A 26,085-nucleotide genomic window follows, 5' to 3' on the forward strand; every position below is an offset into this window, starting at 1 on the left:
TCATTTCTTTTCCTCCCTCATCTCCCTTGTGGTCTCGTATTCTCTCATCTCCATTGCAACCTCAACCTTCATCATATCTCTCATGATCTCCCAACCTCATGCACCTTCAAAACCATCATCCACTATATTATTGGTGTTCTTCTTTAGATTCATAGGAAAACTAATGAAAATGGCTTGAAAACTTTGAGTTTTAATGATAAGGACAAAATAAAGGGTAAAGTGAATAGTACCAGGATTGACTTTTTAGTGTAAAAATGTGGTTTTTCGTTAAAGTGAACAGTACCGGGTACTTTTCGTTAAAGTTCCCTAGATTCATTGATAGATTTATGCAGGAAGTTGATTACTACGTTTGGAGTTTAAGTGAGGATGGAAGGAGTCCAACAAAAAGAGTAAAATGGGTTTAATTATGTTTTTATCATACATCACCAATCTCAAAACTACCAAGCACCGGTCGACGTCATATCTTCAAGGACCCACTAAAGAATTCGTGTTAAGGCACCCCTGTCGAAGCCCAAGAGCTTCGCTCCAACCAGGAGGCCAATCATAATGTAGCACGTGTCAGCATTAGAATAAAGCTCCTAGAGTTCCACATCGACCGAAGATGAAAGCTTGCGACTTTCATCAACTATAAAAAGAGATCATTCTCCTACAATTAATCTTCAATGTCATTATTGTACTTAAACTCGTTAATAAAACTCACTAATTAATGATGATTGTGCTTGAACCTATGTATTGTATAAACTTTTCACTATTAAATAGAACTCCTTTACCCCCATGGACATAGCCCAACTTAAGCTGAACCACTGATATCCTGTATTTGCTTCTCTATCTCTATCTCTTTACATATTATCCTCACTAGATGACTGGAGCAACCTTGCGAAGGTCACAAACTTGACACTTTATGTTATTCCAAAGTCTCATTGATTTTGGTATCAACACACTACTACGATTAATAGTTTGCGCAACGAAGCACAGTTTGTCGCTCAAAGACAAAAAAGGTCGCCTGAGAATTAGCATGACAAAACCTTCGGCGCAGCTTTCGTCGCGCAAAGGTCGTGAGAGAATGGTTTGCATGACGACTATGTAAACTCTTCGCACAAAATGTCTTTGCGCGATGACAATAACATGCATCGCGCGAAACCTTTTGCGCAACGTAGCTTACTCTCATTGTCGCACGAACATAGGTGCGCGACGTAGCTTATGCCGTCTTTGCACAAAGGTATTGTTATTTGTTTTATTTTCTTTTCACAATATATTTTTTTATATAATTTTTATAAATATTTTAATTAAATTATAAACAATAATTAATAAACTAAGAAAAAATATTTAATTATAAAATATATGAAAATGAACGTACAAGCTGTCCGAATAGAAAAAAAACTACAACAAATAGTCGTTCGAGTTTGATGCATCAAGATACTGGGTATCAGCTAGGTGAAACGTCTGGGATGTTGAAGGTGGAGCAGGATCAGGTTCTGGCATCGAGATTTGGAGGCCGGACAACTTGAAGGCCTGTAAGATCATGATCATCTTCTCATCCTAGGCCGCATTATGGGCTTTTAGGGTTGCCATTTCCTCTATCAGGGCGATGACCTGTCCCGTGGTCAGTTTGGAAGAGGAGGTACCCGTCTTACGAACCCACACTTTTCCCATCCCTCGAACAACTTTGCCATGACGATGACCGAACGTTTGATCCAGGGTCTCAGTCAGGATATGAAGACTCGCGTCCTTGGGTACAATGACGTCCTCGATTGGGGTATTCGAGGGAAGTTGCGATGCCGCTTGTTGAAGAGACTATTTCCACCACAATAGCCTGTAATAATAAGAAAAAAATATTAATATTTAATAAAAAAATGTAATTAATATTTGAACGATTCATAAATATAAGAATAATAACAATTATATATACTTACATAGAGATGCTCGGTGGTCTCATCGTTGGGCCAAACATAAACGTCATTGAACATGTCAAGCTCTGGGAACTTAGAACTCTCCTGAAGAAAAAAAAATTAAGAAAATGTTATTAATCATAATAATTTTTTTTATAAAATTTAAAATCAATATACTTTACCTAACGTCGTGTAACGACCCGTCCCCAATTATTATGATTTTTTTAATTTAAAAAGTGAATTTACGAAGATGTCCTTCGAGACAAAGTGTTGACTTTTGTTGACTGCCGTGTCATGTCACGTAAGTTTCATTTTCTTGGCTTATCCTCATAGTACTCATCGCTACGGAAGCGTGGGCGTAAACGGATCGTGATTTGGAGTTATAACGAATGAGATATTAATGAATGAAGTCAAGGGCAAAATTGTAAATTTATTTATTTCTAGAATGCTCCAAATTTTTGGAGCTTAATCTGGACAACCACTTGTGTGGCCTAAATTTGCAGAAAGAAAAGTTGGGCGGTAAAGCTGAAATATAAGGGAGAGAAATGAGGGGGAACTGGACCAATGAGAAAGAACAGAAGAGAAATAACCAATAGAAAAGGAGAGCAAGGAGGGGAAAAGGAGAGAAAGGGGATGCACCGGATCACCCTTGACCCGGTTGTACCCAGCCAACCCGTGCAACTCGGTTTCAACTTAGGGCAAATTCTGGCGACTTTCACCCATTTTTTCGACAAATTGGGGTAACTCGCCACCACCAAACATCACGCTATTGCTTCCTCTTCCATTTCCAATCAAATTTCACTAGGTTTAGCCTAGATTTTGTGAAAAACGGAACTTGTGGGTTCCAGAGGTGCCATGATGGAAATCCAACGATTGTGAAGCAAACTTCGTCAACAACCACCACCAATGGACTCCTCTCAATCCCAGGAACAAAGCCCAAGCAATATTTAAGGTGTTGGACTGAGTTTGGAGGTTGAATCAAAACACACCCAAACTTAAGGTCCGACAGGTTTTCATGAAATTGAGGCTTTTTCCGGCTAAATTGGCCTTAGTAACAGGTATGAAAGTTGCTCTATTTATTGAGATCTTCATTTCTGTGAAGTTTGAATTTTTTTAGAAATAGTTGTGCGCGTGGGCCGAGACGTCCCCTGACCTTTCTAGGCTAAATTTGAATACCCTGATTCCATTGGTGAAGTCCGATTGACGAATTTTCATCATTTGAACGTAGTTCCATTAAGGTTCGCAGCTTGATTATTATAGCAATCAACAATCCGACCGTTGGATCGTCACTAAACTTTGACACGTTATAATACGTAATATTTGAGGATATTAGAAACTTACGGATCGAGAATCCGACTTATGGATCTTCCCAAATAGGATATGTAAGTTATATGTTCTATTGATAAGATTTCTAAGACATGATTTGATAATTGTTCTAGTCGCCGATCATTTGTGACACCTTCATATTTGTGCTAGGGAGTTGTAGCGCGAACTCCAGGTGAGTGGGCTTTTGGTTTTCTATATATATACGTATATATGTTTTCCATTTTCTCAGAAATTGTTTTAAATGGATTTATGTTTTCGAATGCCATGTCAATTACATTACATTTTAATATCTGCATTAGTATAGATATGCATATTATTGCATGATGCTGTGGGCGCCTAGGTAAGCTTCAGGTGAGTACATATTGATGATAGTGATTGCAGAGTGTATGGTTGTGTTTAAATGCATTTAGTGCTTATTATCCTGCACCCCGGTGTTAGTGCTCCCGTCCGTGGCCAGGGCACAGTCATTCACATGATGTTCACTTCTCGCACCGTACGCTCACCTTGGATTCAAGTTTGGTGCATAGCCCTGTCGTACAGACCACAATAGGTGGTTCCGACTCGTAGGTGACCCACGATTTATCGCACAGCATTCACATGATCATAACACTTGAGCGTACTTATTTACACCCAGCCCTATCGTATAGACCACAATAGGTGGTTCCGACTCGTGTGCAGGAATTGGTTAATGAGCTATAGGTTCAGCCGTACAAGTCACGTTAGGTGACTTTGGCTGGCATATCATTTTACATTGATTTATTTCACCTGGCTTACTTATTTCATTGCTAAGATATTTGACATGGCATATACTTGGTTTTCACTACTCTCGAGCATGATTTCTATATACGTATGTATTATTATTTTTGGGGAAATTATACAGGTTTTACGGCGTGGGTTTAGAACGTTTTCAAAAGGTTTTTATTAAAAACTTTATATTCAGGCCCACTCACCCTTGTTTTGCGCCCCTCCAAGTTTTAGCTGCTGAAAGTCAGTATTGACGAGGATTCTTGGTGAATCTCAGTATAGGTGGCTAGCTCCTCTGAGGGTATGATCCTTACCCACACTATTGTACTTTACTTGTGCTCTAACGTCGTGCGTGAAATGGGTTCATTCCTGCTCATAGCGCGTTCTTGTCTTTAGGCACTTTTAGGTTTAAATTTATTCACATTTTCGACATCACTACATTTTATGGCTTCGTCACCTTCCAGGTGTCGGCAAGAACAGCTCAATTCGGAGTCCTAGTGGACATTCTGGGTCGAAGTGTGTCACGTCGCACTTCAACCCTATAGGAGAAGGGAATCAAACCAGAATGATGGAGAAGTGTCTTTGACTCCCAAGCTTTCTTGCCAGCAACATATTTCTTCTGTTAAACACACAATATACATGTTAGTGTGACTATTTGAAATAAATTATTAAAAAAGTTTTAAAAAATAACTAAAATAGTAATAAATTATTATTAACATATTATGTACATACTTACCACAAATTTTGTGTCCGTAAAATGTTTGCAGAGCCACTCCCAATCCTTCGACCACTCCAACAACTCCATTGGGCAACCCTCTAGGTGAGCAATCTCCGGATCATCTCATTTCTTAAAATGAGCGTGGAGTTCTCACTTCCAATGTTTGTACCGGGTTACTATGTTCTCCTCTAAGTAGGCGGTGGCCTCAGGGGATATGTCCTTAAGATTACAATTGAACTACAAATATGAAAGTAATAAAATAATAGTAAGAAATTTAATAATATTAAGATAATATACTTTGGTTTATAATATTTGAAAACAAAATTAAAAAATGATAAAGGCTAAAAATGAAAATACTAACCGACAACTCATACCGCACCAATTTCTCGTCTCCTCGAAATTTCTACCCAAGACTCCCACTGTTAGGACAATGCCGATTGTCCACCGAATAACAAAACCACAGTTGGTATCAATGCTGCTACGATGTCACGAGTCATAATCAATCTTGATCAATTCGTTGGACTAAGCTTCATAATCAATCTTGATCAATTCGTTGGACTAAGCTATGTTCCTGCCTTCATACAGTTACGATTAGATTATGCTAGCCCATTCAGTGCTCATCAACCCTGCAGCCTCCGACTACTTTTTCATCAATTAAAACTCTCAAGAAGGAAACACAACGAACAAAAAAACTTTCTATTGTAAAATCTGAAGGTCTACCTCCAGCCCAAACAAGATAAATAAAAACACAGCACACGGACACCCATGTGTCCACACTCAAACATTCCAGTATACAAAGGCATCAACCATAACTATTTTTTAGGTGATCCACAACACTTAATTACTAATCTAAACCTCGGCTTAGACTCTAAAGAAGCTGTCCTAAGAAAGGATTGACTTTGTTAGACATACAATTAGCATCTGTCCAGAAAATGTCTGAAGATTATGTTAAAAAAAATTAAAAAAAAAAAAAAAATTAGACTCCTAAATTTCTTGTTGGGGTTTATCAGAAAATCGTCAATCAAAATCAAATTCCAATCCAAACTCAAAAGCCAAAATTTGCCAAAATCCCAAAATAATATGAAATTACCCAAACCCATGCACCCTTCCAAAACTTAGCAATCAATATAAATGTGAAACCAACAAAAAAAATTGGGGGAAATTAATAGATAATCAAATTTACTTGAGGAGGTGAAGACGGTAACCTACTTTCGATTAACTTCAGTGAAGAGGAATTTGGAAAAAGTCGCTAAGTTCGTCAGTGAACTGAAATTAGAAATTAGTTTGAGTGAGCAATTTTTCCTTTCGATTCGCAGTGGAGCAAGAATGAAACGGTGCAGCAGTGAAGAGAGAGACTGAGAGTGAAACGTTGCGAGAGGGAAGAGATAGACGGAGTGAGAGAGAGCGCGATAAAGGGAGGGGGACTCTGATATTAAGAAGACCTTGTGCGACGCGCCGGTGTCGCGCAATAATTTGGAATTTTTTTTAAAAAAGCCCATATTTTCTAATTGAACCGCCAAAATTTTAACAAATTGTGCGACGCATATATACATTATGATGTCGCGCTATAAGTGTTTGTGCAACGGGCCTCATTGTGGCATTGCGTAAGTTATATTTGAAAAAATAAAAATTTATTATACATACAAATGAAATAAAATTTAAAGCTACTTAATAAATGACACACCCCGACCTAGATTGAGGCATGTTAGCCGTCACGCGAGGGTGACGTAGCCATGTGCGCAGTGCGGAAAGACATTGATAAAACGAAATGTGAATAAATAAAAACCCAGCTAACTAAAAGTACTAGATAAGATAAAGTGCAATGACGAGAATAAGTGTGATTACACACAACCAGAGCATAAGAAGCCTAAGTGCAGTCTGGCAAGACAAATACTAATTATATAATACCAAAGGTGGTCCTACATTAGTGATAATCTATCAGAACCGCCGTGAAATCCTCGCAAGCCACCAACAAGCACTCCTACCTAAAACCTGGAAGGGCGAAAAACAAAAAGTGTGAGTGGGCAAAAACAAAGCTTTTCAAAACCGTTTCATTATCAAATGTAATAACCCCTCGTAGTAAAACCTGTATAATTCCCACAAAATAGCAGACATATCTATATCTCAAAAATCATATTCGAAATAACGATTCCACAAATATGCCATGTCAAATATCTTAGCAAAGAATAAGTAAACCAGGTGAGATAAATCAATATGAAATGGTACGCTAGTTAGAGTCACCTAACGTGACCTATACGGCTAGATCTATAGCTCATCAACTAGTTTTCTGCACACAAGTCGAAACCACCTAAAGTGGTCTGTACGACAGGCTAGGTGTAAATAAATATGCTTAAGTGCTACGATCACGTGAAGGCTATACGAAGTATCGCAAGTCACCTACCGGTCGAAACCACCTAATATGGTATGTACGACAAGCTGGCACCTGCCTTGAATCTAAGGTGAGCATGTGGTGCGGGAGGTGAACGATCACGTGAAGGCTAGGCCCTGACCTTAGAAGGAGCACTAATTCTTGGGTGCAGAATAATAAGCTCTAAATACATCTCAACACAATTATACTCATTACCATCACTACCATCAATATATTCACCTGAAGCTTACCTGAGCATCCGCAGCGTTAAGCAACAATATATATTTATAATCATACTAATGCATAATCAAGCACAGAGAGCATTTGACATGGCATTTTGCAATATAAAACCTTTTAAACACACTTTCTTGGAAAAATAACAAGCATATACGTATATACTAAAAACAAAAGCCCACTCACTAATATGTAGAAGGATCGTAGCCCCCAAGTCTCGCTTGACTGGGCTCGTCCTCTAGAAAAGTCTCACCTATATGCGAAACAACTATTCAAACGTTATTTTTAAGCACATAACCAAAACTAGGTAATAACTTATCATACGTTGCCCAATTGGGGTATTTGAATATACCATTGGGCCTATTTAACCCTATGAACATCCCCATATTTTTAGAAAAAAATTTCGATGTCCTATGCGCCCTTACGAGCAGGCATGTGCCTAGCACGCTGGATGGAAACCCTAATGGCGTTAGGGAATATTTCGTTACAAATCAACATATACTGTTAATTATACATGATGCCGTTAGCATATTCCATCAACTTTGATGGAATATTCTCATCCTTTTTCCTTGGTTCGCCGAATCCGGCGCTGGCCACCGCTGCTATTGTCGGATTCTGGAAAAACTTTAAACTTCAATATCTTTCTCATTTTTCATCCAAATTTCATGAAATTTATACCAATTTGAAGCTTAAGCTGAGAAAAACACGTTCTTACCACTTTTAAGACCTAAAACCAATGGAATCTAACCCGAAAAATCTTGATAGTCCGGCCACCTTTACAACTCATCGAACTCGAGTGTTCTAATGTCCAAAACTTTCCAAAACTCCTCTCTAAGCTTCATGAAGAAGTTTTAAGACTTCCTAGGACCCTAAAACTCGACGAAACATCTGCGATCATGGCGGATGAACAGTGCACTTCGTCGGAGCTCCCTGGTTCTAGAGTTTCCGAAGTTCTCACGTCCAACCAAAAGTATAGTTGAGTTCGTAAGGTTACAAGGAAGGTGATGATGGTATCCACAAGCTTGATCCATGAATGGAGAGCTAGATTAGGAGTTGTTCGTACAGGTTGAACGGACATATGAAAATGATCGAGAGGGAGATAGAGAAAGGAAGTCAATAGGTTGGTGTATGTGTGTGTGAGTGTATGGTCCATGTTTTTCAACCCCATAAACCACAAAACACTAAAACAAAGTTTAAGTTTCCAATTGGGTCCAAAAACTTAGGAAATGGATTTAATTGGTCAAAATACTAAGCTCATTCAACACAACACAACCCAACGTTCAAGAGTAATTTAGTAATTTCCACGCTCTCGAGGATAAATTATTCCATAATTCAAGACGGGCTATCACAATAAATATATAATAATTATAAAATTTATTTTACGTACAAATTAAATAAAATTTAAGCTACTTAATAAATATATACCATTCAATTTAACAAGTTTACATTAAATCTCATCCGTTGTACAATAATAACTATTGCTATCCTCACTACTATCATTTTCGGATTCCCATTCATCCTCATCTTCGTTTGTCTCTTCCGGTGCATTGTATCACGGCGGATCACTGAGGTCAATTGTAATTGACTCTATTGGTATTTCGCGTTCGGGAACTCCAGCTACTTAAAATGGTTCTTGGACAACATTAGTATCCCAGAGTGTTTCTTCACCAATTTCTATCAAAGATGATAGTTGTTGGTTAGCGATGTTGTTATCGTTGTCATCATGATCTAGTTCAAGAATATCATATAGCCCTCTTTGATCAATCTTCTGAACAACTTTCCAACCACTGCTAGCTTTTAGGTTGTCCAAATATAACATTTGTTTTGCCATAGTTGCCAAAATGTATGGGCCTTCATAGTATCAACGTCTGGTAGTGCTTATTGATAGTAAACCACTGTCTCACTTATCACTCTTTCGGTTACGTGGGTTTGTATCAAACCAAAGGCACTTAAATAGTATTACTTGACGCCTGTCTTTGTAAAGCAATTGTACTACACTAGTTAGTTTGCCATAAAAATCAATGTCTTCACTGTTGTCGGCACCTGGGACAAGTACACCACTATTTTGAGTAGCCGACTTGTCTTCACGTGCTGACCCCAAGAACTTGATCCTGTTGACATGACAACCTGAGAATAATTTGTTGGAAAATAGTTATTTATTTAGTGTTTGGATTTGGGCTTAGCACATTTGAATTAGGTTTTCGTTTATTAGAGACTAAGGTTAATTTATTATAAATAGAGAGCTTTGTTATTCAGAGATAATAAATTATTCATAATGTAGCCTCTTGGAGTTTTGTAGTCGTTTCGTCATTCTCGTTCATTTAACAATATTCTATTTTGTAATTTTGATCGTGGTGCACTCTGATAATCAACTTGGTATCAGAGCAGGTTTAATCATCAGGGATTTAATCTACTTTGGTTGTTATCAGTTTCATCTGTTCATTTAGTTCGATATTTAAAAATAAAGTAAAACGATTGCTGAAGCTTTGTCGTGCTTCACTGCATCCATTTCCTATCCTGCATCAGATCACCACCACACAGCCGTCATATAGAATGATTGCAGAACAATACGATTGCTGAACCATTTTTTTGGTTCAACAATTACACAGGAGTTTCAATGCAATTTGGTGATTGCTGCACTAGTTTGCAGTTGTACAGAAGAGAATGGAAAAAGAATATAGGAAGAAGGATACAGGAAAAAGAAAGAAGACGTGTTTGAAGAAAAAAAGAATAAGGGAGAGAAAAAAAAGAGAGAAAAAAGTAGAAAAGAATAAAGACAAAAGAGTTGCCTTTTTGTTTGAAGGCCCACACTGGTGATCGCTTGAATGACGTTGTATATGTGGAAAATTGCAATTTTTTCTTGTTTGTTCAGAAGTTGGTTGGAAGTTTGCACTAGCATTGGAATCTTGCACTTGCACCACTTGGATTACTTTCGTTCGCTCGCCTATTTGCTTGCCTTATTGTGTTCGCCTAATGGAGCTTGCATCCACATCTACTTGTTGGCAAACTCATGACGTGTACCACCATGAGTTTGATAGGGGGGCGTTGGAAAATAGTTATTTATTTAGTGTTTGGATTTGGGCTTAGCCCATTTGAATCAGGTTTTCGTTACCTTTCTTAATAGGGACTAGGGTTAGTTTATTATAAATAGAGAGCTTTGTTATTCAGATGTAGCCTCTTGGAGTTTTGTAGCCGTTTCGGCATTCTCGTTCATTTAATAATATTCTATTTTGTAGTCTTGTTCGTGGCCCACTCTGATATTCAACTCAATTTAGCGCGAAGCAGTCCTCTCGCGCAAGTTATATAATTCTTCATTGTAAGAGGGTGAATTCAATTCCTTCAATTTGTTCATCTAATATAACACATACAAAAAAGTTAACTTGTTAGTGTAACCAAATTTAAAGATGGACATGAACAATTTGGAAAAATATGCTCAATTTAAAACATATACAACTTACATGTTCGCGTAACCAACAAGGAAACAATTCACGATGCTTCTTGCCATATATATGTGAAAATGTTCTCGCTTCATCAACTATTCTTACTTTCAAGGTATGGCAAAGTCTCGTCACAATTGTTGAGTATAAACCAATGCACTACCTCCATGTCCTTTTTGGTAAATGATTCGCCTTTTATAGGATCACTGAAGGGTCGCACGATTTGGGAAAAAACAAATGGTTTATCTTTATTGACACCACCATCATTATTGCATTAAGGACGATTGAAAGCCGTCTCAACATCTTCAAGATACATTGCACAAAAAGTAAGTGACTCATATGCGACTCATGCCTCCATCGACAATTGACTAGTCCGGCAACAAGTGAATCATCACGTGAATCATAATTGTAAAGAAAGCTGAAGGAAATATCTGTTCAAACTTGCATAGGACTTTCAGAATATCGTTCTGCAATTGTTTAACGTCTGACTTCCGCAAACACCTTGCATTCAATTGCAAAAAAAAAAATCTTGACAACAACACGATTGGTTTCACCAAATCAAGAGGCAATAAGTGTCGAATACTAACCGAAAGAAGGCGTTGGAGTATCACATGACAGTCATGACTCTTCATTCTAGAAAATTTACATCCCCTCAGGTTCACGCAACGCGAGATATTGGAAGTGTTGGAAATGTGCCCTAAAACCAATCATATGATGATACTTTACGGACATTTCACATGTTAAACTAATCTAGTTTAATATCAAGGGCAAAGATTATTGTTTGAGCCGTCTCATATAAATGTTATACGCTTAAACGATAAGTCCAAGGAATATGTGATTGGGAGAATGTGATCTAAAGAAGTTAGATTCATGAGACCATTCTTTCGTAGACACATCCTAAACGTTCCTGATCATAGGATTGCCAATTAGGCATTGATAGTCCGTTAAGATCAGTACGCGCTGTGTCTTCTCTCAGGGAGAGTGACTAGTCTCGAGTCATTGGTGTGTGTGACATCAAGACAAGCATGTAGGTGCTCAATAATGAATGAGTCCACTGAACACGATCAACGAGGAGTTCTTATACTCATGTCACATGAGAACTCATGGTTGGGATAATGCAAAGTAGTCCTTTGACCTGAGGCATCATAGTTGTCTTGTGGTTAAGTCCTTGATCTTTGATTATGTCAAAGTCACTCCATCAAGAAGGTGTCCATGGCATCGTCAGGGTTAAGCCACTTAGCCATGGAGGCAAGTGAATGCGCAACAAGGGATCTCTAACCTTCAAACCGTTTGGGGGAGAATACTCTATGATATGATTAAGAATCTCTGGCCAGAGTATGAATGAGATTTAGGAAGTCGTTCCAAATCACATTCAAGGTAATCATATAAGCACACGAATCACATTGGATAGTAGACATGAATAAACTATCAAACCAAACAATGTGGTCAAGAGTATTGTATTAGAGAAAGACCGTATTGCATTTGTAATCCTAAACTGAATAGGTTCTCCACCTCTTCTGATTAGCTTGGGTAACCATGATATGCTGCTAGGTGTCACTCATGGTTTGTGGAAGCCTTAAACGTATATAATCACTAAAGGGAGAATTGAAAGTAAGTTTCAATTCACAATCGATTTGAAATGGTTTTAATCGCCCACTGCCTCGCTAAAAGGAATCTAATGGATCGTACACCGTGTAAGGTGGAGATTGAAGAAACAATGGAGATGAGTAAGAATAATTAAATGGTTTAATTATTTATGGCAAGGATTAATTAATATGTTAATTAATCAAACGAATAAGTTCGTTAAAGACCTCGGGATAGTTTTGGACCTTAAGGCCCAATGGGCTTCGAACGTCAAGCCCATTGACTTAAGTTGTATGACAACTTAATGAATAATGATTCACAAAGGCCCAATTAGCCCAATAATACCCTAAGGCCGGCCATTTAGAGATGGAGTGAGTTTTGGACTTATTTACAAGTTTGGCACTCCAATGAATTAAGGTATAAATATGACTTTATAGCCAAAATTCATTAAGGGTTTTTTCTTTTGGGGAAAGGATGAGAACATAAGCTCTCATTTCTCTCTAAAGTGGCCGGCCTCCTTGGAGGGTTTAGCTAGCAATCCTACTACTCCAAGGTCACTCATTTCTTCTCCAATCTAACCTTGGTGAAGAGACTTAGAGGTTCTCAATTTTGGGAACTTGGAGAACCATTTCATCCATCCAAATCCATAGATCTAAGATGCAAGGAATGAAGGCCCTCTCTTTGGGTGATTAGCCTTTGCTTATGCAAAGAGGAATCTACAAAGGTATAATTTCTCAACTAACAAATGTTGTTTTAAGTTGAGTCAAGGTTCACCAATCTACTAGGCTTTGAATTTCATGGTTAATGTTTTGTTTTTAAGTGCATACAAGCGTGATTCCGCCTTTTAATTGTTAATTGCATGCTATAGATGTTGCTTAAATGAACATGTTTTTCACAAAATTTCCTTCAGGAAGCATACCCATCTAGAAACTTTACAAAAGAAAAAAAGTTGAAAAACTCTTTTTTCCCATTCGGTTGAATTGTAAAAAGCAGATGACCTTTCTTTAGTTTACTACCGACTCTCTTCATCCACAAGGATGACCTAATGCCCATTTGTTCCAAATCGAGGCAAGCTTTGATTGTGTCCCTCGCTTTTCCTTCAATGTTTAGAATTGGCCTGACCAAAGTATTAAACATTTTTCTTAATATGCAATACATCAAGTTTGTGTCTCGTTTTTAACTTTGACCAGTACGGAAGCTCAAATAGCATACTTTTGTGCGTCCAGTTTCAAATGTGTAGTTGGTTTGGTCATATTGACCCCTTTGCCAAAATGACCAAATTCCAAACGGTTTAATTGTTCTAAAATCTCATCTTTGGACCATTCTCTTGGTCTTGGATGAGTCTTTGTTGTGCCATGGAAAGCTTTATCATTCTAATGCCACACGTTGTCCTAAGGGAGCCATCTACGATGACCAAGATAACAAACTTTTCTCACATGCCAAGATGATGTTATGTTCTCCTTGCATATTGGACATGCCAAATAACCCTTCGTCATCCACCCGAAAACCATTGCATACGTGGGAAAATCGATTACAATCCACATCACTGCTGCTCACATGGTGAACTCCTGCCCAGTATACTTATTGTATGTACAAACCCCGTTTTCCCATAAATCTTTTAGCTCATCAACCTACGGCCGCAAATGAACATTAATGAACTTTTCTAGATCTTCGGTAATTAATAGAGTCAACATCGTGTATTCATTTTTCATGCACTTCCAAGGCAGCAAATTATAAAGAACCACGACGACTGGCCAAGTGTTATGGGTTTGGTTTAGAACCCTGAATAGTTTAAATCTGTTACTAGCAAGTCCCAATCCGACGTTGGGCGGGTCAACTGCAAAATCAACTTACATCTGGTCAAATTCATTCCATGCCTTTCCGTCTGCATGATGCCTTATGACATTGTCATTTACTCATCCTTATGTCATCTCATGTTGCTTGCAATATGCATCGACATGTACAATCGCTGCAACCTAGGCTTTAATGAAAGATAATGCATTACTTTTTGTGGAAGGTCATTCTATTCTATGATGTCATTTTAAACCTCAGCTCATTACATACAAGGCATTTATCCAATTGTTTATTCTACTTCTAGAACAATATACAATTATTTACACAGGCTTGAATTTTTTTCATACCCCAATCCAAGACCATTCAACACTTTTTGGGCACTTTTATGATCTTGAGGTAAACAATTGTCCTTTGGAAGCATCCTCTTGATAGCTGGTGCGAAAATTATCCAACACGCAAATTAAACCCTCTTTTTATCGATTGTAGCAAAGTATGTAAGTAGGGATCGTTCTAGGCCGGGGATTAGGAGGGATTGCCAAATCACTTGAAAACTGACTCAAACACATAAAAACAAGTTTAAAACACTAAACTAGACTCAAAGAATGCAAAACTAAACTCTAAAACACCAAAACAAACCAAAAGACTCAAAACAGCAAATAAACACTCCAAACTGCCTTAAAAACACTTAAAACAGCAAGGAACAACACTAGAAGTAATGGGTGATAAACTCCTACGAATTTCATGCAAAGAATTTCATGCAAAACAATGGTTACCCCCCCACACTTAAATCAAACATTGTCCTCAATGTTTCAAGCATAAACTCACACAAACAAACAACGAATAAACATGACAAGTATGGCAAAGTAAAAATTAGACAAGAGTAGAGTTTAAGAACGCAAATCTGGTTTTGGAGATAGATGATCTTGTTATCTTTCCACAGCTTTGATCTCGAACTGGTTTGGAATTCTGAGCGAGGAATATGAAAGTTCCTTGGTTTCAAATCAGACTCCTTCTGCTGGGTTGATTTGATTGTGCAGTCTGCATTCTTCTCTGCTTGTTTCTTCTACACGGCGGGCAGGCACGAGGTAGAGGTGTTGGTCTATTTCTTTCTTCAATCTTTCCAAGTGCCCACCTCTTGCTTTTTTTTTTTCACATCTTTGATCTTGAATTGAAGCTTCTCGAGTTCTTCATTTCAGACTCTTTCTGCTGGATTGATTGCGCAGGCTGCATTTCTTTATCTGTTCTCCTGGCAGATGTGGCAGCTCTTGAGTTCTTCATTTCAGACTCCTTCTGCTGCTGGTATCATTTTCGCTTGCCTTATCTGTTCTCCAGGCAGATGCGGCAGCTTCTTTGGAAGTACATCAGCAGTGGAAGACGAGTACTCGAGAGCAATACCATGTAAGCAATCAGGAAGGGGTTCCAAGCAGTCGGTTCCAGATCGGAAGATTGATACCAAGTGCTGGCTGATTGCTTTCCTTCTCCTTGTCCTGTAGGTTAGAACAAAGACAAGGAAAAGGACATGGAGAATGCATGATATGAGATACTCTTGCTTTCTACCTTCATGATATGAAATACTTTTGCTTTTGAAGATTTGTTTGCAGAGGTATCCCATGGGATTAAGAACACTGAGTGAGTCGAAAGGGTTTGTTGGAAAGCCATTTCTCGGAGATGACAGAATGTTATGTATGTCTGCCTTGCCATGGAGCGTGAAGGTCGACATTTGTAGGAAATAATAACCGGTACTGTTCTTTCACACCTGTCGGCAATCGTTGGATGATTGAACAGTAAACTTCACGTGTTTTCTATTTCAACAGAAATCGTCGACAGATTGCCCGTGATTTCCTCAAAGCTTTCTCTGCATGTGACAAGTGCTGACGAGGCTGAGAGAGACAGGCGCATCTTCGCTATCTGAGATCGATGCTTCGACAAATTTTTCGTGATTTTCGCAAAGCTGAGCTTGCGTGTGATGGGTGCTGACGAGGCTGAGAAAGCTGACACTTCTTCGATTTCTGAGATCAACCCGTGATTCCTGAGTAGGCCTAGCTTTGGAGAAAGCAGGCGCTTCTTTGATTTTTTTAGTTGGCCTCTTCGATTTCTGAGCTCGCCTCTTCGATCTCTGAAATCCCATCGCGTGCTGATTTTTATAGAGGTACGCAGGACATTCAAAGCACACTTGAATTTCTGCCTGTAAAAACTCCCTTCTTGCACTTCTACGATCTTGACTTGTCCGACCTCTTCTTTCTTTAACACCTCTGAAAATGTCTAGCCCTTCCGACCGTCGTTTTGACTTGAACATTGGTGAAGAGGCAGTCCCGCCTTCTCCAGACAACATATGGCGCCCATCCTTCATATCCCTTACTGGCCCCCTTACCGTTGGAGATTCAGTGATGAAGAATGATATGACAGCTGCGGTGGTGGCCAGGAACCTTGTCACTCCTAAAGATAACAGACTGCTTTCAAAACGGTCTGATGAGTTGGCTGTTAAGGAGTCTCTGGCTCTTAGTGTGCAGTGTGCGGGTTCTGTGTCCAACATGGCCCAACGCCTATTTGCTCGAACCTGTCAAGTTGAATCGTTGGCGGCTGAAGTGATGAGTCTCAAACAGGAGATTAGAGGGCTCAAGCATGAGAATAAACAGTTACACAAGCTCGCACACAACTATGCCACAAACATGAAGAGGAAAATTGACCAGATGCAGGAATCTGATGGTCAGATCTTACTTGATCATCAAAGGTTTGTGGGTTTGTTCCAACAGCATTTGCCTTCGTCTTCTGGGGCTGTACTGCGTACTGAAGCTCCAAATGATCAACCTCCGCTGCCTCCTTCTTCTGGGGCTCCGCCGACTGCTGAGGCTCTGCCGACTTCTAAGACTTCTCCTAAGCAGCCTTTGTGAAGGCTCCCTCTTGTATTTATCTGCTTAATGTTCCTTTCTTTTTTATGAATGTAAAAATACCTTGCATAACTGTCAGTGTTTTCAAAAATAAACCCACACTAAAAACAATTAAACAAGCAACAAATAAAAATGACAATCATGGAAAAATAAACCTACAGAAAATGGAAGGTTTATAGAAACGCAAAACTGATTGTGGAGCAATTCATAGATCTTCCTTATTTGAATACATGGGTTGCCTCCCAAGAAGCGCTTGCTTTAACGTCGTGCAGCCGGACGAAGAACGCAATTACTCCCCATTGGAGCCCACGGCATGCAAGGGAATGTCCTCCACGGCATGCTCCTTAAAATGCTCATAATAAGGCTTCAATCGATGCCCATTCACCTTGAATTCATGTCCCGTTTTCAAGCTTTGGATTTGGACTGCACCATGAACAAAAACATTAGTAATAACAAACGGTCCAATCCACTTAGAACGTAACTTACCGGGAAATAACCGTAGACGGGAATTGAACAATAGCACTTTCTGCCCTACGGAGAATGTTTTACCTCGAATCATCTTATCATAGAAAGCTTTGGTCTTCTCCTTGTAAATGCTGGCATTCTCGTATGCTTCATGCCTCATCTCATCAAGCTCATTCAATTGGAATTTCCTATGAGTTCCCGCTTCATCTAGGTTCATGTTGAACTTCTTGACGACCCAATGAGCTTTGTTCTCCAACTCAACGGGAAGATGGCACGGCTTGCCATAGATGAGCCAAAATGGGGACATTCCAATGGGTGTCTTGTACGCCGTACGATATGCCCAAAGTGCATCATCTAACCGTAAGCTCCAATCCTTCCTTGTAGGCCCAACGGTCTTTTCTAGAATTTGTTTGATCTCTCGGTTGGAAACCTCAGCTTGGCCATTCATTTGAGGATGGTAAGGTGTAGAAACCTTGTGGGTGACATTGTATTTCCTCAATAACGCCTTAATGGTCCGGTTGCAAAAGTGTGACCCTTCATCACTAATGATCACCCGTGGCATGCCAAACCTTGCAAAAATGTTAGTTCTAATAAAATCTGCAACCACTTTAGAATCATTAGTTCGGGTGGCCTTTGCTTCCACCCATTTCGACACATAATCAACCGCAAGCAAAATATACATGAAACCATACGAGGAAGGAAAGAGACCCATAAAATCAATACCCCAAACATCAAAAATTTCGACATTAAGGACAGAAAATTGCGGCATTTGGTCCCTAGCACTTATGTTACCCATTCTTTGGCATTTATCACATGTTAAGCAAAAAGTTCTAGCATCCTTAAAGATACTAGGCCAATAAAATCCACATTGTAACACCTTAAGTGCAGTTCTTTGTGTGCCAAAGTGCCCACCACATGCATATGTATGACAAAAACTCAAAATTGAATGAAATTCAGAATCATGCACACATCGACGTACAATCTGATCCGGGCAAAATTTCCATAAATATGGATCATCCCACACATAAAACCGTGCATCATGCCTTAACTTATCACGTTGGTGCCTAGTGAAAGTGTTTGGAATTCGTTTTGACACCAAAAAGTTTACCAAATCGGCATACCAAGGCTCACTTACCTTTATGGACAACAATTGTTCATCGGGGAATGTCTCTGCAATGGGTAGGGATTCCTCATTATGCACCATTCGGCTTAGGTGGTCAGCCACCACGTTTTCACTTCCCTTCTTGTCACGAATCTCAATGTCAAACTCTTGAAGTAGCAATATCCACCGAATTAGCCATGGCTTAGCTTCCTTTTTAGTGAGCAAGTACTTCAAAGCTGCATAATCAGTGAAAACAATTACTTTAGTACCAATAAGATATGATCAAAACTTATCTAAAGCAAAGACAACAGCGAGAAGTTCTTTTTCCGTAGTGGAATAGTTCAACTGGGCATCATTCAACGTCCGTGAGGCATAGTAGATGACATGCGGCCTCTTGTCCTTCCTTTGTCCTAAAACAGCCCCAATTGCATAATCCGATGCATCACACATGAGCTCAAAGGGAATGCTCCAATCTGGTGGAGTGATGATTGGTGCCGAAGTGAGTAGGTCTTTGAAATGGTTGAATGCTTGCTCACACGCCTCGTTGAACTCAAACGACACTTCCTTTTGTAGGAGACGGCATAGTGGTTGTGCAATCTTGGAAAAGTCCTTGATAAATCGTCGATAGAATCCTGCATGGCCAAGAAAAGAACGAAGCTCTTTCACAGAAGTAGGAGAGGGTAAGTAGCGTACAAGATCTATCTTAGACTTATCAACTTCAATTCCTTTTTTTAGAGATTATATGACCCAAAACAATACCTTGTCTAACCATAAAATGGCATTTCTCCCAATTTAACACAAGGTTTGTTTCAACACAACGTTTCAAGATTAAAGTGAGATTATCCAAGCAATTATCAAATGAACTACCAAACACACTAAAATCATCCATGAATATCTCAATAATCCTTTCAACATAATCAGAAAATATGCTAACCATACACCTTTGAAACGTGGCAGGAGCATTGCACAAACCGAATGGCATGCGTCGATATGCAAACGTTCCAAAGGGACAAGTAAAAGTGGTATTTTCTTGATCATCCGGGGTAATGACAATTTGATTATAACCAGAGTATCCATCAAGAAAACAATAAAAGGAATAACCCGTTAACCTTTCAAGCATTTGATCTAGGAACGACAATGGGAAATGATCCTTCCCTGTGGTGGCGTTTAGCTTCCTATAATCAATGCATACTCGCCAATCGGTTTGGATTCATGTGGGTACAAGCTCATTCTTCGCATTCTCCACAACCGTCACTCCAGATTTCTTGGGCACGCATTGAATAGGTGAAACCCAACGGCTATAGGAGATAGGATAGATCACTCCACAATCAAGGAGCTTGATTATCTCATTTTTTACAACTTCCATCATTGGAGGGTTGAGACGGCGTTGAGCCTCTCTAGTTGGTTTGGCCCCCTCCTCAAGAAATATGTGATGAATGCACGTTATAGGGCTTATACCCTTGATATCGGCCAAGGTCCATCCTAGGACAGATTTGAACTCCTTCAAGACTCGAACTAATTTCTCTTCTTCTTGTGCCGTGAGGAATGAGGATATGATGGCAGGTAGGGTCTCATTTTCTCCCAAGAAAATGTACTTCAAATGGCTTGGTAATGGTTTGAGTTCAAGGACAGGTGCCTGAATTATTGATGGAAGCAACTTGTTAGTTGAAATGGGAATGGAATCGAAGTTAGGAGACTTACCACCATGCTTAGGTAATGACTCAAGGGCAGCAACTAACTCAATGAATTCCTTACTACAAGCCACGGCATGGAATGGTTCATGCATGCTGTGGGTTAGCATATGGTTTGCATCCTTGGTGTTGAGTTCCATGCTTCTTGTAATGACTTTTTCAAGCACATCGTCATTCAAATCTTCAAAATATCCCTGCGCCAAAGAGTCAATTATATCAATAGAGAAACATGAATGGTCCTCACTAGGGTACTTTATAGAATCTGAAAGATTGAAATTAACAACTTCCCCATCAAATTCCATGGACAAAGTTCCATTAAACACGTCAATTTTAGTCTGGGCCGTCTTCATGAATGGCCTTCCAAGGAGGATGGGCAATGAAGGGGTATGGTCTAATTCATCCATTTCGAGAACATAGAAATCCGCCGGAAAGATTAAGTGATTGACCTGTACAAGAACATCTTCCAAAACTCCCTTTGGATAGGCGTTAGATCTATCGGCCAATTGTATGATTACACCATCATTTTTCAACACTCCTAAATTCATAGATGCATAAATTGAGTATGGCATAACATTTATAGAAGCACCTAAATCTAACATGGCAGATTCAAAGCGAGTGTTTCCAATGACACAAGGAATTGTAAAACTACCCGGATCTTTGCATTTGGGGGGTAGTTTGCATTGCAAGATGGCAGATACATTTTCACCTACCTTGACAACCTCCTTGGTCGACATCCTCTTCCTAGTGGTGCACAATTCCTTTAGAAACTTGGCATATCTTGGGACTTGCTTGATTGCATCCAAAATGGGTATGTTGACTTGAACTTTCCTAAATGTCTCAAGGATGTCCTTTTCAGCTTCCTCCTTCTTTGTTTGCATAAACCTACTAGGAAAAGGGACATTCGAAGGAAAACCATTAGTAGGAAGTGAATTTGACACATTCTTACCCTTATTGGCCGAATTGGACAGATTTGGGCGTATGGAAGCTTGCGGCAAGGGTGTGTCCACCTTTGCCGTGGGTGGGCTTCTGTCCTCCTCTTCAAATTGTAGTTTTTTTATCTTCTTTGAGGCCTGATGTAGATGGTTTAGGATCTGCCCCAACTTCTTTTCCACTTCTCAACAATATGGCTTTTGCACTTTTGAAACCTCCTTTTGGATTTGGAATGGTAGAACTAGGAAGTTGGCCTGGGTCTCGAAATTTGCTCACAAAGTCTGCAATCTGCCCAATTTGTTTCTCCAATTGATCCACCCTTTTGTCTTGGCTTTGCATAGCTTTGGTTTGATTTTCTTGCCCCTGAGACAAGTTAGTTAGTAACTTAAGGAGTGTATCATTGTCTAGAGATGTACCTGAAGCATTTGGGGCAGATTGTTGTGGAACATGTGGGGGTGCGTATGGCTTGGTGAAAAACCCTGGGGGTTGTTGCCTAAAGCCTCATTGTTGTTGGGGTTGTTGGACCTCTCTCCACTTGAAGTTTGGATGGTCTCTCCAACCTGGATTGTATGTATTTGAATATGGATCGTTCCTTGGTTGGTTTTGGCTTTGAAATCCAATTGCGTTAGCGCTCTCCCATCCACCATTCTCATTGAGTTGAGGGCACTTTTCTGAGGCATGTCCTTGGATAGAATATACGCCACACACCATTGGTCCTTGCATCCTCATTCCTTCGGTCATCTGAGACACAATGGAAGTAAGATTAGCTAATTGTGAATGAATGTCCGATGTGGAACTTACCCCATGCACTTGTTGCCGTGGGGGTCCTCTTTGGCCAACACCCTCGTATTGTTGAGCGTTCAACGCTCGATTAGCAATCAAGATCTTGGCAGCCATGGGTGTTTTGTCCACCAATGCTCCACCCGCCGAGGCATCAAGCATTTGACGTTCAAGTGGTAGGAGCCCCTCGTAAAAGTATTGTAGAAGTAACTCCTCCTTCATCTGATGCTGTGGACAAGAAGCAACAAGTGATTTGAAACGTTCATAATAAGTGGGAAAAGACTCACCTTCTTCTTGCTGAATACCACTAATCTTTTTACGTAGGAGAATGATTCGAGAAGTTGGGAAAAACTTCTCCAAAAACGCCCTCTTCATACTCTCCCAAGATGTGACAGTTCCGGGAGCTAACTCGTACAACCAATCTTTGGCTTTATCCATTAAAGAGAATGGAAAAGCCTTCATTTTCAAAATACTTCCGTCGACGTTAACCGGAGTCATGCTTGAACACACCACTTCAAATTCTTTTAAATGCTTGTTCGGATCCTCCATGGACAGCCCATGGTATTTTGGAATGTGGTGGAGCAAACTTGACTTTAACTCGAACTCTTCGGTCTTACCGTGCGCAGCCGTGGGATATTGGATACACAAAGGTGTGGCATTATCTAATCCCGAAGTGGCGAGCTCCTTGAGTGTTCGGTTGTCCATGGCCATGTCTTGCACTACTTCTCCCACTTGTGCCATGGGTATCTCCTTCTTTTCTGGAACTTGTTCTTCAAGGTCAGGTTCCGGGCTAAGTGGGTTGGACTCTTGTTGGTTCCTCCTTCGTCTCAAAGTTCTCTCAAAATCGTCGTCAAAGTCCAAAATATGCTCATGAACAGGGTGGGAACTTCGAGTCATGCACTAGTACCTTAAAAACAAAGAAACAAAACAAGGTCAGAAACTTCAACAAAATAAATGAATGAAAAGAAACAATCAAAGGGATTAGCAAAGTTGCTAATCCCCGGCAACGGCGCCAAAAATTTGGTGCAAAAATTATCCAACACGCAAATTAAACCCTCTTTTTATCGATTGTAGCAAAGTATGTAAGTAGGGATCGTTCTAGGCGGGGGATTAGGAGGGATTGCCAAATCACTTGAAAACTGACTCAAACACGTAAAAACAAGTTTAAAACACTAAACTAGACTCAAAGAATGCAAAACTAAACTCTAAAACACCAAAACAAACCAAAAGACTCAAAACAGCAAATAAACACTCCAAACTGCCTTAAAAACACTTTCTGGGCAGTTTTGAACACAAACACAATTTGGATGAAAATAGGTTATAACTTGACTCAAAACATTTAAAAACACAAACTAAATTGATTTCTAACTAATCTAACACTTCAAAATAAGTGGGGATTGAGTTTTGACGAAAATTAAAACAAAAACAAAACTTTGTAAATTGAACAAATTCTAAAACGAATTTGGTTAAAGTGAATGGATGGAAAGCTAGCTAAGGGGTTCTTCTCCACACATGTCACACTTGCATACGAAACGATTTCCAATTGCTTCTCAATAAACCATGAATTCCCAACACCCCAAGTTAATTAGATACGCTTAAATTAACTTTCAGATTTCCCTTAAGTTATTGAATTGGATGAATTGCATACGACAACCCAAAGCATTCCCCACAAGCTCCCTACATGAATTGCATAATAGAGATACAAGCAAGAATCATTAAGTTCTATGAAAACCATAAGCATTGGCGAGGCACTTGTTACTATGAATTGCATGAAACTTATGCCAAGAATTTACTTAACACGATTGTGATCAACAACGTTTACTACTTTGGAATATAAGTTCGTAACAATTAGGTGAAATTCCCTTATATCCTAGCATCAAACTTATGCATGAAAATTAAGCGTGCACTCTCAACCAACAAACACAAATCAGTTTTAATTCTTGTAGATAAGCAAATTAAATTCACAACTTATGAAACGCAATTGGAAGTAATCAAATCATATAGCAAGCATAAACATGGTTTTGAATCCCCCCCTAGCCAAGGGGGGTTTAGTTCCTCATACTCGCAAAGCAAAGATACATAAATTTAGAAATTAAAATCCAAGGAAAGAGAACACCTAAAACACTCGAACTTGGCAGCTTGTGCATCCAAAGTTCCTCCTTCTTCCTTGCTGCGGCAGAGAGGTTTTGGACAGGGTTTGAGTGGTTTTTATGGTGTAGAATGGATGGGGAATGGTATGGAAAGGTTTAGGGTTGATGGGTGGTGTGGCTAGGGGTGATTTTTGGCTGAATTTGGAGAGAATGGTGGTGGACAACTCACGGCAAAGACAATGATCAAAATTTGTTATGTTTGATGAATATGGGAGGTGGTATTTATAGGCTTGAGAGAGGACCACTCCATTTCCTTTGCATGTGCAGCTTGTGTGGGTGTGTGTTGTCATGTTTCCCCTTTACATTTACACACACATGCTTCATCATTTCAACCACAAAACACACCATTTTTCTGCCCATGCCGTGTGCTCCCATGTGTGTGCTGCAATGTTCTTCTCTTTGCCATGTGTTTGCTTTCTTTGCCATGTGTTTGCTGTCATGTTATCATCCTAACTGTTACACTTGCAAACACACATGTTCTTTGCATCATTTCAACCACAACACACACACATTTTCTGCCATGTTTTCCCCTTTACATTTACACACACATGCTTCATCATTTCAACCACATTTCAACCACAAAACACACACATTTTCTGCCATGTTTTCCCCTTTGCATTTACACACACATGCTTCATCATTTCAACCACAAAACACACCATTTTTCTGCCCATGCCGTGTGCTTTTCTTTCACTTTGCATGTGGGTGTCTTTGCATGTGTTTTGTGGCAGGAATGTTGTGTAATGATGAGGGGTTGTTGCTGCAACAAGGGGTTTATTTAAAAAAAGATAAAGGAAATAAAACCCTAGGTTAATTAAGCAATCAGAATTGAAGTCTAAGGCTTCTAGAAAAAGGAAACAAAATAAAAAAACTAAGGGAAAGTGCAAGGAGGATGCTGCAATAACTAGAAAATTAAGGGAATGTGATTTCCTTGCATGCTTTGGTCTTCAATTTCATCCATCTATATTGCTCCAAGCATATGCTATTCAATTCATGCCCAAAACTGCTCCAAAAGGCTCCAAAATGCATCTTCTTGCACACTTTGTCCTTAGAATCTGAAAACATACGAAAATGACTTTAAAGACTAAAATAACTATGAAATAATAATGTAAAAGCACAAGAACAAGCCAACTAAGTCGCATGAAAAAATGCTCCTATCAATAGCTCCCCAAAAAGTAATCAAAACACTTGTTTGACATAAGAAACTTGATCTTGCCATGCATCAACTCTACAATTAGCGAAGAAAATACATTTAAATTCGTTCTTCAATGATATACAAAAATTCTGTACAAAACAAATTAATTGTTTTAGTTTGAATTCTCAATTTAAAGTTACATATACAAAATCAAATCGCTTACTCGATAGGGATAGATTGAGGAAGGGAATGGAGATGGAGGAGAAGAGAGATGAAATATTGGTATGATGAATTTAAGAGCAAGGGAGGGATTAGAGAAGGTTTTGAAGAGAGATAAGCAAGGGAGGCAGCTGTTGCAATTTGGTTTGCAATTTCTGCCTCCCAAACTGCCTTCGTGATCTGGAAAAACCCGTCGAATTTGCACGACGAAGGTACACATTCATTGTGCAATGTTTGAAAAAAAAGCAGTAAAATATTGGTTTGGTACCAGAAAATTGTGCAACAGACCAATCGCATCGTGTAAATGGTCTTTGCGCAATGGTGAACTAAAACGTCACTCAAAAACCCTTTGCACGACGCATTTGATTCGTCGCACAATTTTCTGGCGCCAAACCAGGATTTTACCACCTTTTTTTCTAAAATTGAGCAACGAATGTGTACCTTTGTTACACTAAACAGTTTTGTGCGATGGAAAGCTTCATCCCCCAAAGGCTCATCATGCAAAACGTCATTGTGTGACGCTTCTTTGTCAATGTTGTGCAAAATATTTTTTACGCAACGTAATATGCTCCGTCACACAAGTTTCCATCACGCAAGTGTGTTTTTGTACTAGTGACAAATTCCAGACCAA

General features: G+C 39.3%; 1 protein-coding gene across 1 annotated transcript; it reads right to left on the reverse strand.

The window, feature by feature from the left end:
* Window positions 1–22,847, reverse strand: LOC139194982 (uncharacterized). The gene is made up of 8 exons (XM_070820149.1): window positions 22,549–22,847; window positions 20,951–21,122; window positions 20,008–20,434; window positions 19,086–19,181; window positions 18,401–18,785; window positions 17,518–18,265; window positions 2,544–2,570; window positions 1–66 (listed from the first exon to the last, which is right to left on the reverse strand). Exons 1-8 carry the CDS (start codon window positions 22,845–22,847, stop codon window positions 1–3), a joined length of 2,220 nt encoding a protein of 739 aa, XP_070676250.1.
* Between the last annotated feature and the right edge of the window lie 3,238 nt (window positions 22,848–26,085).

Source organism: Malus domestica, chromosome 04 (genome assembly GCF_042453785.1).
Source record: "Malus domestica chromosome 04, GDT2T_hap1".
NCBI classification, from domain to species: Eukaryota; Viridiplantae; Streptophyta; class Magnoliopsida; order Rosales; family Rosaceae; genus Malus; species Malus domestica.